Source organism: Tachypleus tridentatus, chromosome 10, assembly GCF_004210375.1.
Source record: "Tachypleus tridentatus isolate NWPU-2018 chromosome 10, ASM421037v1, whole genome shotgun sequence".
NCBI lineage: Eukaryota > Metazoa > Arthropoda > Merostomata > Xiphosura > Limulidae > Tachypleus > Tachypleus tridentatus.
In genome coordinates this window covers 88718190-88731228 of record NC_134834.1, presented here as the reverse complement: position 1 = coordinate 88731228, position 13039 = coordinate 88718190, and the positions used below count along the sequence as shown (strand labels likewise).

Genomic DNA, 13039 nt, shown 5'->3' with positions numbered 1-13039 from the left:
ATATGACATCATAAATGATTTATTACAATGGAAAACAATTTTATCATACATCTATAGAAATATGTGTAATTCAGCTTTCATCTATCACAACAAAACCTTATTGAAACATACATGATGACAAAATTATAACGTAAAATTATTATCAATATTATCTATCTTTTTTATGTTTCACTATTTCAAAGTAAGCTTATGTGCCCAATTAACTATGTATCCCATCTGTAAAATTTAAATCTTGTTCTAAACATATTAAAAAGCCTTTTGTTCATTAATATTTTAATATTATAGGATTAATGTGATTTTAACATGATGCGTCTTCTAGCTAACATATACAGTTTGTTTGTTTATTCGTTTTTTAATTTCAAACTAGTCATTGGTAAAAGAGTAGCCCACTGCTAAATTAGGGACGGCTAGCGCAGATATCCCTCATGTAGCTTTGCGCGAAATTCAAAAACAAATAAACAAACAAACTGTATATGTTAGCTAGCAGACGCATCATGTTAAAATCACATTGATCCTATAATATCTAAAATATTAATGAACCAGAGGCTTTTTAATATGTTTAGAACAATATTTAAATTTTACAGATGGGATACATAGTTAATGGGCATATAAGCTTACTTTGAAATAGTGAAGCAACCAGAAGATAGAGTTTATTTCTAACTGGTACAGTGAATCAATCAGTTTGTTGGTGTTTTTGTACCTTTTTTAGCTGTCGCGCATGTTGAGTCGATTTTTACATGTAAGTTGCTTTTTATATTAAAATAGTGTAGACAGAGTGCCCGTAAATATAGACAAAAACGAGTTATAAAATGTTAAGGAGGAAATGTATGTATTTGTGTATGTGTTCTGATAACAAAGCCACCTCGGTCTAGCTGCTGTGTACACCGAGAAGAATCAAATCTTTGCTCTTAGCGTTGTAAATCCGAAGACTCACCATTTCTCACCAGGTGACTGAGGTAAAAATAAAATTAATTTGATATTATTATACTAAATACACATTTAATTATTTCTACCAGATAATTTAAAAGAACCCATCAACGAAAGAACATTGCTACAATATTAGTTCAATACATCTTGTCTAATGTGTGTATAAGACTATAGAATGTGTTTTTTTTTAATTTAGTTATTATAGGCACCTTATTATAATACTTACCTGTATTCTGTAATGTTTAATTTCAGATTTATACATTTGTTTATGCGTGTTTAACATTTTTTTGCATTTCGTCAATAAAATAGCTGAAACTTTATTTTAAAAAAACTGGAGCTCAAATTTCTGTTTTCAAACATTCAGACAAAGTAATATAGGTAGTGCTACCACTATTTTCTTACGGATCAAAGGATTCAGTTTTCAAGACTCGCTGCTTTGCGTTTGTTATAAAAGTAGCAGTCATTTTTGTTATCCACAAGAATTTAATACAAAAAACAAACAAATTGAAAACTATAAATATATAAGAATAGAGCTCAGTAAGTTTGTTTTGTTTTTTTATATTTTTAAAACTAACCTTTTTGTTCCGAGTGCTACTGCTCACTGGGTGCCTTTTCCTTGGCTAATGGTTTAACTAGGAGTGGTTTGGTGTGAATTTCATGTGGTAAAGTTAAATTGGGTGATCCGTTCTGGCCGTACCTAATTTAGCAGTAATAGACTACAAGAAAGACAGCTAATTCAGGACCACCTACAGAAGATAAATAGTAGAATTAACCATAACATTATCACGATCCCTTGGCCGAAATGGCGAAACCCGCAAAGTGCAGATTTTGAGTCGAGCGCCCTAACTCTAGGCCATGCCAGGCCTCACTAAGAAATACTATGGCTATATACACAAGAAGATTAGTCTCAGATCAATGCATAGGAGACTGTTCAGATTGTAAACTTTATTTTGGGTATTGAAATATTTAATATATATGATGAAAAAAGAGAGCGAGATCAAATTTAAACATGCAAGATCAATTTAAAATGTAAACATTTAATAAGAAAATGACGTCATAAAACTTATTGTTACTTTTCCTATTGTAAATTAAATTATTTTATGTCATTAAGAACCACATATTATACTGTAGTGAATTCTGCACAAAGGATTTTCCATGTGTTTTAAAAGTGAGCCAACTTATATCTGCACGCTGAATGTTTTTAAAATTATTTTACATATAATTATTATGCATTAAAAGGCATGATACCGAGGTTATAATTTATCCTGTGTGGTTCAATCGAACGAAATGAGCTGACTGACACACAGGTGGAGTGTCTTGGAAATTGTATTCGATGTGTATTTAGTGTTAAAAAGTTATAAAATTTGTTGACATTTGAAAATTTTCACTTGTTTTTCATAACTGGCGAATTTTAGGATGGCAGACAGTGAGCAAAAAGCAATACAGCTTATTAATGACGCTGAGAAGAAAGTAAATTCTGCTCAAGGATTTTTCGGTCAGCTTTTTGGGTGAGTCAAAACACAGTTGCAGACTTGTATTTTGATAATTGTTTCTTCCATTATATATATCATGATATCGATATACATGTTCTTATATCTCAAATCTAATCAAACTCAAAAGTATTATTTTATCAGAGCTCAGCGTGTGAGTTGAAATTAAATTAAGTCAAGTAAATAAGGCAATGACACCAATGAATGACTTCTAAAATATTGTTTTCTGTGTCTAAAATACATTTTAGGATAAACAAGAACTAAATCAAAACGAAAGTCATACCTAGATAAAAAGTCTCGCCCAGTGTCTTGTAATACTTACATGGTCATTTAAGGTAACACTGGCACTTAGTCCAAAGCAAAAATTGCTACTATTTTTTAAGACCTTGAATTGTGGTCAGGTACCAAGAGATTGAAAACTGGCAAATGTCTTAGTTTTTTAAGAGAGGTGATAAAAATTGCCCCAGTTATTATAGACCCAATAGCCTTAAATCAGTTGTGGTAAAAGTTTTGGAATACCTAATAAAAGATGTTTTATGAAACCATTTAACAAAGTTTAGAATGCTATTGGATTGTCAACATGGTTTCACTGAGGGAAAATTTCATCTTATAAATATTTTGATGTTATTTGAAAAGGGTACTGTATACATAGAAGTAGGTGTATCTGGATTTTTGGAAAGCATTTGACAAAATATTGTATAAAAGGTTTGTAAAAAGTATTTGTAGGTATAAAGAAAAAGTTAACAAATTTGTGATGATGAAAAACCCATTTGAAGTAAATTTTTTTTTTTTTCAAGACAACTGGTGTGGGTATTAAAACATTAATTAAAATAGAGTACAGAACAACATTTTGACCTTCTTAGATCATCTTCAAGTTAACAAAAAGAGTTTTCAAGAGTTTGCAATTGCAAACTCTCTTTGTTAACTTAAAGATGACCTTAGAAGGATCCCTTGCTGGTACAGCTGAAAATATATGGATTTAAATTGTTAAAATCAGGGGTTTGATTCCTCTCAGTAGACTCAGCAGGTCTCCCAGTGTGGCTTTGCCATAAGAAAAACACACACCTAGGAAGGTTGAAATGTTCTATATTTTATGTTGATTAAAGTTTTAATACCCATACCAGCCATCTTAAGAATACAAGTTAACAAATTGTATAGAAGAATGACTGGATGGAAGAAAGCAGATGGTTTTTTTATAAATGGAGCTCAGTCAAACTGTATTAATATTACAAGTGGAGATTTCTCAGGGGTCAGTATTAGAACCTTTGCTCTCTTTTATTTATATCAGTGATGTAGATGAAGGAATGGTCAATAAATAAATTAAATTTACAGATGATATTTAGGTTTTGGGTGGTACTAACTGTGAAAAGAATACTGTTGATTTACAAAAATATTTGGATTCTTTCATGAGTTGGGCAGATAAGTTTTAAATGTTATAAATGCATGATAATGTATGAATTATTATAATTTGAATTATAGATATAATTTGGATGGAAATAACCTTAACAGTGATCTTAGTATAATAGTTAATCAGTTTAAGTCACCCAAGCAGTGTATTATTGCTAGTGGAATGGCAAATAGGAATTTAGGTTGTATCTAGCAACAAATCCAAAGACTTTATAAGTTTATTATATAGGTCACTGGTTAGATTACATTTCAAATAGTGTGTTTAATCTTGGGGTCCTAAAATTAGGAAGAATGTTGTATTGTTAGAAAGGCTTTAGAGAAAAGGTTACTAGAATGGTGCTTGGGATTTGAAGGGTTATCATATGAAGTGAGATTGTGATCTTTCAAACTGTTTCCTCTTGAAAAAAAATTAGAGGGGATCTGATTAAGTTGTTTAAGATTGTGAAGGTAATAAATAGTGTTGATCCATTATCTTTTTTTATACCTAAGCAGTGAGAGTAGCAGGACAAGGGGACATAAATATACATTTTTGACAGGGTATGAGTGATCTTTGTACAGAAGTTTTATTTTTCGAAAAGGGTGGTTGGCCTTTGGAATAATTACCTTATTGATGTTGTTGAGGTAGTAAATTTAAATGAGTTTTAAACAACACTTAAAGGATTGGCTTTATGATTTTTCTTTTAAATTTTAATTATTAATAGTTTACGTTTAGAAGATGGGACAACCAAAATGAACCAGTAGGTCCCATATTGCCCCAAAACATTGTTGTAAATTAAGGTTCTATGGTTTTATTCATGGAAAAAGAAAATTGTTTTCAGATGTAACTGAACAAAATAAATTTCATTCATGAAAACAGCTTTTAAAATGTATTTTTATGATGGTTTCTTTAAAAAAAATGAGATTATTTCTTCTACATTAAGGTATATCATGACACTTGTTTAAATGTTCAGTTTTAAATCAGTGTTTCTTGTGTCATAAGTAGTTAAGATATTTTGGAAATTTTTGTGTTCTGTATTTGATTTTTATGAATGATGTATAATTTCAAAATCACCCCTTATCAAGTAAGCATTTTTGAAATATTAAATATGACTCAAGTATTAAAGCAATTTTTGATGAAAGAATATATTTCCTACTGTCAAGAGTAACCTAGAAAGTCAACAAAATGTTCATTGAGTGTTATCATTTATGGTTGGATGTGCTATGTTTGTAGTTACATTATTACAAGATACTTTCTTTAACTGTCTTGAAACTGATAAATTTGTTTGAAAAACTCACAATATCTAATAAAACATACAACTTCTTGATGATAAACCCACTTGAAATAAAAATGTATCTCGGAACAGCTGGCATACAACTGCTGTTTAACAGAACTTTTTTTCTGTGCTATTAAGTTTTTCAGAAAGGAAGTTTTACATTTTCATGCAAGGTATGGCATTCGTAAACTTAATAAAAAAAATTATAGTGCTACTTATTTTATATTTTTGTTAAAATGACAAATGCATGACACCAAAATTAACATACTTTTAAGCCTGTTGTCATCCTTACTATTGAGTTACATTATCTCACAAATATTTTCCATTTACTTCCTAAATTCCATCTGTGTGGCTAAAAAAAAAAAAAAAGCACAAAGGTCCATAAAGTGAAGATTTTGGCCATTCTTTATATTTCTTTACATGCATATATTATGTTCACTTTGACTTACAAATGTCAAAAAGTACAAAAGTGACCATAAAAGTGCTTTTAACTTCTTCATAATTCACCCATAATAAAAATGTCATATTTGCAAAATTTAACATGTAAAACAATCTAGTAATTAAGAAGAGCAATTGTTTCATAGAGTTTGTAGGTTGGAGGATATATAGAGGCAATAGATAAGTGTAAACTGTGGGAAATGGAACCTGGATTTCAGGAAGAAGTTACTCATTTGCATGTAAGGGATACATCACCTAAAAGTGACTTTCGAGATATTAAAGTTCTGTTTGAGTAAAAAGTAGTGAATTCAGTTGTAATGATCCTATTCTGTTGAGTAACAAATTTCAGCTCTTGGCTTTTGCAAGCAAGGTACTGTTGGGAGGGAAAGGAAACAAAATGGACAGAAAGATGTGAATGATAAATTTTAGGAAGTTACAGGTGGTTCCTTGACAAGGTATATGGATAGAATAGTCTACTTGGTAAATGGAGAAAAATAAATCAGATTATGCTATTCAGGAGCACAGGTGGAGGATATAGCTGATACAGCAGGAGATATAATAAAAGTGGATGGCAATGATGCAAATTTTATTTGGTGTGTAGGGGCAAATGATGTAGGGAATGATATGTTAGAAAAGTTAATAAGTAAGTGGTTGAAACCATTTGAAGTAAAATGCAAAAAATTAATTCTGCCAAGGATACTGTAGGCATGGAGTTTTAAATAGGGCTAAATGCTAGGCTTAGGTTATTATGTAACTATGAGCAGATAGGCTGGATGGATTAGTTCAGTGAAATAAGAGATTTTTCTTAAAATGGATGGTGTATATTTAAATAGGATAAGGGCTAGCTTGTTTGCTAAGGCTGTTAACTCAGCTGTAAGAATTTTGACTGTCACCACTGTCTAGTCTTGGTTTGAGATAAATGCAAAAGAATAAGAAGGCAGAAAAACTGAGCAAAGAAGTAAATTTTATTGTTACTGCTGTAACACTAGAAGTTTAATAAATAAAATAATTATAGCAATACCATGAATGGGCAATTTTGATTTAAGAAGATTAATTGAAGCACATGGTTAAATGTAGATGTATTTTGATGATAGAAGTTTCTTTGAAATGCAGGCTTACAGGCTATTTAATATGGATAGTATTAAAAGAGGGAGTGGTTTTATATGTAGAATGTGAGTTGCATCCTGTTGAAGATATTAAAGATAAGAGCAAGGAGATTTAATTCATTTTGGTTTCTATTACTGGGTATGAAGGAGAAAGGCTTCTATTGAGAGTTTGTTACATGCCATCATATAATATCTGAAATTAGTGAGAATTTATGTATTACCCATATTTATGGGTGATTTTATTTCAGACATGTAGATAACAAAATGCTAGAATCAAACTGAGTTTCTTGTACACTGTTCATTATAACTTTCTTTACCAGTTACTCAAGGAACCTAGTAGATACAATACTATTTTAGATTTATTGTTAACTTCAAATATAGAAATGGTCAAGAAAATAGAATGGGAGGAAAATCTGGATGCAAGTGATCATTGCTCTGTTAGGTTCAACATTTTGCTGTTTGTAGAGATAAGGAATAACAAGATTTTTTGGTAATAAATTTCAAAAAAGCAAGTTTTTTTGAAAGGATTTGTCAAGAATTATCTATTGTGATTTAAGAAGATGAATAATTTAGACATTAATTAGATGTCAAAAATCTTTAAATATTCAAGATAAATATATTCCTTATAGAAAGAAAAGTGTAGCTGCAAGTAAAAACCAGGTTGGCTAACAAAGTATATAATGAGATAAAATTAAAGAGAAGTATCATAAATTTAAGAAACTGAATTTGACTGGATGTGACAGGTGACTTGGTATAACATAGAATATCAAGAAAGTTGGTGAAATGGTGAGTTAGAATATGAAAAAATAATTTTTGAAGAAAGCTTGGTTAGAGATGAAAATATTAACATTAAGGATTTTTTTAAATGGAGGTAGGACTCTTGAGGAATGATAGAGTAAGGATGTTATCTGATGATTTTGAGATGGTTGGGTTATTAAATTTTGCTTTTTTTGTTCAGTTTTTGCTAACAGAGGCTTAAGCAGTATTCAATCATGAACCATTGATAAATGAAACTAAGAGCAAATGATGAGAGCATTAATATTTAGCTGGTTAAGAAAATTTGAGAAATATTAAAGCAATAAAGCTTCTGGGCAAGATATTATTTTCCTCAAGGTTTTAAAGGTGAAGGATTGGATGTATGAACCACTTGTCACAATTTGTTTTTCTAAGTTCTTGAATAGTGGACAAGTACCAACAGATTGGAAATTAGCTAATGTCGCTTCTATTTTCAAGATAGTTAACAGAAGTTGCCCCAGTAGTTATATACCTATTAGTCTTTTATCAGTTGTGAGAAAAGTTTTGGAAAGTCTGTTAAAAGATACTTTACCAAAATCATTTAACAAAGTTTATAATTTTAATGGATTGTCAACATGTTCTGACTTGGGGAACATCTTTCCTTATAAGTATTTTGACATTCTTTGTAAAGGTTACTGCTTACATAGATGAGGATAAGGGTGTAAATTTGGTGTTTGGATTTTCAAAAAGCATGTAACACATTACTACATAAAAGGCTTGTAATGAAACCTATCTCTGTAGGTGTAGAGGATAATTTAACTAATTGGATAGGAAATGGCTAGATAGAAAAAGACAGGATTTTTATAAATGGAGTTCAGTCATTTTGGATTAATACTGCAATTGGTGTAACCTTGGAGCTCAGTATTAGGAACTTACCCCTCTTTGTTTTCTTCAATGATAGAAATAAAGGAATGGCCAATGAATTACATTTGCAGATGATATCAAGGTCTTGAGTGTTATTGGCTGTAAAGAGGATGATACTGTTTTTTTATAAAAATATTTAAATCATTTAGTGAGTTGGACAAATTAATGGCAAATGGATTTTAATTATGATAAATGCAAGATGATGCATATGGATCATCATAATTTGAATTATAAATATAATTTGGATCAGTATTACCTTAAGAGTGTCATGAAAGAGAAGAATCTTTGTGAAATGGTTGTTCTGTCTCGAAAGCCATTCCAGCAGTGTACTGTTGCTAGTAGTATGACAAATAGGATTTTAGGTTCAATCTACAGAAATACTGAATACATGTCTAAAGAGGTTACACTTTCATTGTACAGATCACTGGTTAGGCCACATTTGAAATACTGTATTTAATCTTAGGAAAGTCACTGAACTGTTGGAAAGGGACCAGAGAATGGTCACTAGATAATACCTGGGAGGGAAGGATTGTTATATGAAAAGAATTTGAAATATTTCAGCTTGTTTTCTCTTGAAAGAAGAGTTAGCAGAGATCTGGTTTGAGTGTTTAAGGGAATTGACAGTGTTTATGCATTTTTTTTCATATTAAACAGTAAAAATCATAGAAATAGGGACTACAGTATAAATGCTGGTAGAGTAAGAGTCATTTTCAGCTAAGACAGTTTTAATTTTACAACAGGATGGTTGGCCTTTTGGAATGGATTGCCTTCAGATGTTGTACAGATTAATTTTAAGCAGCAAGTTTAAGAAAAACTTAAACTCACTTAAATGAATTTAAGTATATGAATGAGAAAGGCTAGCTTTAAGACATTTATTTTAATCTAGTTTAAAGGATGGAACAGCCAAAATGGACCAATAGGTTCCATGTTGTTCCAAAACAATACATGAGCCTTTCTCTTTCATCTAGGGTAGATCACTAAACATTGGGTGGGTGTTTGTCGACTGGAATGTTAGAAATGTTTCTGTTTTGAAAGGGAGGATAAATTATTAGTTAGTCTTTCTCTAACAGTGAGAAAAGTTCTAGTTCGATACAAGAAGATTTCGGAAGTCATCTTTATAACGTGTATCATAATAAATAAAATAAAATATGGATTCACTTGAGGGAAATGTTCTCTTACTGAATTATTAAACTATTTTCAAAGATATTACATGTAATGTCAATGATTAGAAAGAGTGCAGACATGAAGCACTTAAATTTTTCAAAAGCTTTAAATAAGGGGTGTTAGATTGAAAACTATGAAATTGAATTTTTGAATGGTTGAAAGACTGGAAAACCAATACTTTGTTAATAACACTGCTCAACAGTTTTTTTAAAAGTTTTGCTTCCTGAAAAGTTTTTGCTGATTGTGACAGGTACCTGGCGAGTATGTACAAATATAGTTTTGGTTTTGCTTCATCATGTAGGAACTCTGAGAAGTAGACAGTTAACTGTTTTCTGGCAGTAACATATTTAATTGCGTTTATGTTTCTAATACGCTATTAAGTTCAACATAATTAAAAGTGGTTTGCTCCTGATTTTTGTTTGTATTCAATGTTCGGTGCATCACATTGCAGTGTCCAACAGTAGTCAGCAAGCATTGACGGATTCCAGTTGCCCTGATGTCGTTTTTCCATTGTAGCAATGTCCTGATGAAAGTTCAGATTTCAATGAAACGGTACGTCATGGGCAAATTTGGATGTGATTTTCGTGATCAGCAGCCAAATATCTATAAAGAACACCCAACAGTGTTCAAGAAGCAAAAACTTTGTTGTGCAGTGTTATCATTCAGATTGAACACTTTTTATTAGTCTCACAGGGCAGTACTCGATCTTTTGTGTTTTATTATTTCTGTTAATAGTATTGATAGAAGTAAAATTAATAGTTTGGTTATGAATTATCTTGGGTATTTTTAGCTGTGTTGGGGTACCTATAGTGGACTTAAATCAGTTTTAGTCAGACAAGTATTTGGCAAATAACTGTTTATGGTAAGTGCGTGAATGTGCATTTGGGTTATAATTTTAATCATATGTTAGATTTGGGCAGTCAACTTGATTGTTCAATATAACCAACTCTGTGTGATCATGAATGAAATCAGTGAGTATCACATAATAATTAACTAAAATTACTATTAAAATTATTAATTTCATAAAGATAATCAACTATTGTTTCTTGTTACTATTGTTTTTGATTATCCCAACCATCCAGTCATTGAAATTACCATTAAATCAATTAATGTTATCAAAATAATCAACTAATCAGTTACTTTTTCTGGTTACTTCTATTTTTTATTATTCCAACTGTCTCGAGTAATAAAAAAATACTGCCATTAAGTTTATTTGTCAAACACAAAGCTACAAAATTGATCAAGATCTTTTATTTTCTCTTGATATAGAAGGGACAAGAGGTTATTTTACTGAAGCTTGCAGAATTATTTAAGGTATTGATAGGATAAAGACTTGTGTGATATGTTTCAATAAAAGTAGGACAAAAGAAATACAAATTTAAGGCTTGGAAAAGTGAGACTAGGCTACTGCAAAGACTTTCTTTTTCTTTCTTTTTTTTGTAACAGGGTGATTGGCTTATGGAATGTGTTACACTGGAAATAATGGAGGTCTGCACTTAACAAGTTGAGAAGAGAAATAATTTATTTCCTAAGTTAAAGGATAGGTTCAAAAATGTATCTCGGAATGGCTGGTATGGGTATTAACACTTTTATTGATAAGCAGAGAACAATGTTTCGACCTTTCTAGGTCATGACTGTTGCTGGACACGTCTTAGGGAAGAGAGTATAAATGGGTACGGAATTGCATGGGACGTTGCAATTGGATGTAAGGTTATTAATTAGTATAGGTATAAAAATGTTCCTTTATATTGGTTTAATTTTGGTTTTAGTTCTTGTACAAGTAGGGCTACTCTGATTTTGCATTTGTTTATATTTGTTTCCCTACTTAGTATCTGGGTGTTTTCTATAGTTATGTTGTGTTTATTTGATTTGCAGTGTCCATAAATGTGTGGTGTTCTTTGTGTGTGTGTGTGTGTTCTTTGAATCTAGTTTTCACTTTTCTTCTTGTTTCTCCAATATATAAGTTATGGCAGTTGTATTGTATTTTATATATTATGTTGGTGTTTTGTTTGTCAGTGTAGTTTTTTACATAGTATAGTACCTGGTTTTTGAATAAATTTTTATTACTGAAATGTTGGGTTTTAAGTTTTTTCCAAATGTTGGTTATTGTTTTGCTGATGTCAGAAACATATGGTATGCAGCAGTATAAGGTTTTGTAGTTTGTTGTATCTTGGAGTTTATTGTTGGTTGTTGGTCTAGATATGCGCTTAATTTTTTTCCACAGTTTTTTTTGAGGAAATTTTTTGATGTTGATGAAATGTTTTATTTTGTTGATTTCATTATGTTTATAGTTTTGTGTGAAAATTCTTTGAAAAGATTAAGATACTGTTCTGAGATGTTTCGGGAAATAGATGTTTTCAGTAATATATGGAAAGATGGGTTGTTGGTGTTTGGTGGAATTGTTGTCAAAGTTTTCTTTGTGGTGGTTATTTTCTGTTTTGTTGCTGTTGTCAGTTTTTGTAGGGTGGATAACCAGTCTTCTAGCTAGATCTTCCAGGCAGGCTTTCATTTCAATGGATGGAATATTCCTAGGTGTTACTGTAAAGTTGACTCCTTTGTTGAGTAGATGTATTTCTTCATTGCTTAATTTTCAGTCAGATCTGTTAATTATAAGGTTTGCTGGTGATTCGTCATGTTGGCATCTTTTCTGCCTGGAAGACCCAGCTAGAAAACTGGTGATCCACTCTATACAAACTGAAAACACCAAACAAACAATGAAAAACAAACACCAGAAAGAAGACAATTCCACTGACAACCAACAACCCATATTTCCACACAGAACTGAAAACATCTATATCCCTGAAACACCCAAAACAGTATATAAACAACTTTTTCAAATAATTTTCACAAAACTAACAACATAATTTCACAGAAAAGAAAAACTAAAAACCTCGCATGAAAAGATATTAATTCTATAAACAACTTAACACTCCTACGAAAAGACGTTTCTAGTCCTGATTTCTTCAAGCCCGTTCCCCTGGCTGTGGTTTTGCTAGATAGTAGACAGGGACAGTGGGAATCTCGATAATCCATTCATTAACGGATTTAAATGGCATTTTCATTTAAATACAAAATTATTAGCCTAATATTAATAACCTTTCAAGTTGCTCTGGGGCCTATTAGGCCCCACTTTTTGTAGGAGTGTTAAGACAACATTAAAATTCTAAAAGCAGATAAAGGCAATACTATAGTTGTCGTCAACACAAATTAATACATTCAAAAAATGAACATCGTATCAGATATAAACAAATTTAAACTAAATTTAAACACAAATTCAACAAAAACATGTGAAAACCAATTAAACAAAATACTATGCCAAGTAAAAAAAACCAACACAATTTCAGAAACCTTTATTCTTACCTACAAAAGACCAACTCACACACACCACAACCATACAGCACCCCCAAACCTCACAAACTTGATTATCTCCTGCTACCCATAATGTCAACCTACAAATTATTTAACTACAACCTCAGTAAATATGTAGCGTGGACATTTTTTAAACATGTAACATCAGCCTGCTCCTTTTTCAAAGACTCTTTTAACTTTAAATCTATTCTTTATCAACTAAATCATAAAGCCTTAATTTTGATGT

General features: G+C 31.0%; 1 protein-coding gene across 2 annotated transcripts in view; it reads left to right on the top strand.

The window, feature by feature from the left end:
- Nucleotides 1–2012: 2012 nt before the first annotated feature.
- The window catches only part of LOC143229833 (alpha-soluble NSF attachment protein-like), a 29130-nt gene continuing 18103 nt past the window's right edge, over nt 2013–13039 (top strand). For both annotated transcript variants that reach the window (XM_076462650.1, XM_076462649.1), the window contains exon 1: nt 2013–2435. In XM_076462650.1, the coding sequence (XP_076318765.1) occupies nt 2344–2435 (92 nt within the window). In that variant the 5' untranslated portion in view covers nt 2013–2343. The remainder of the gene's footprint in view (nt 2436–13039) is intronic.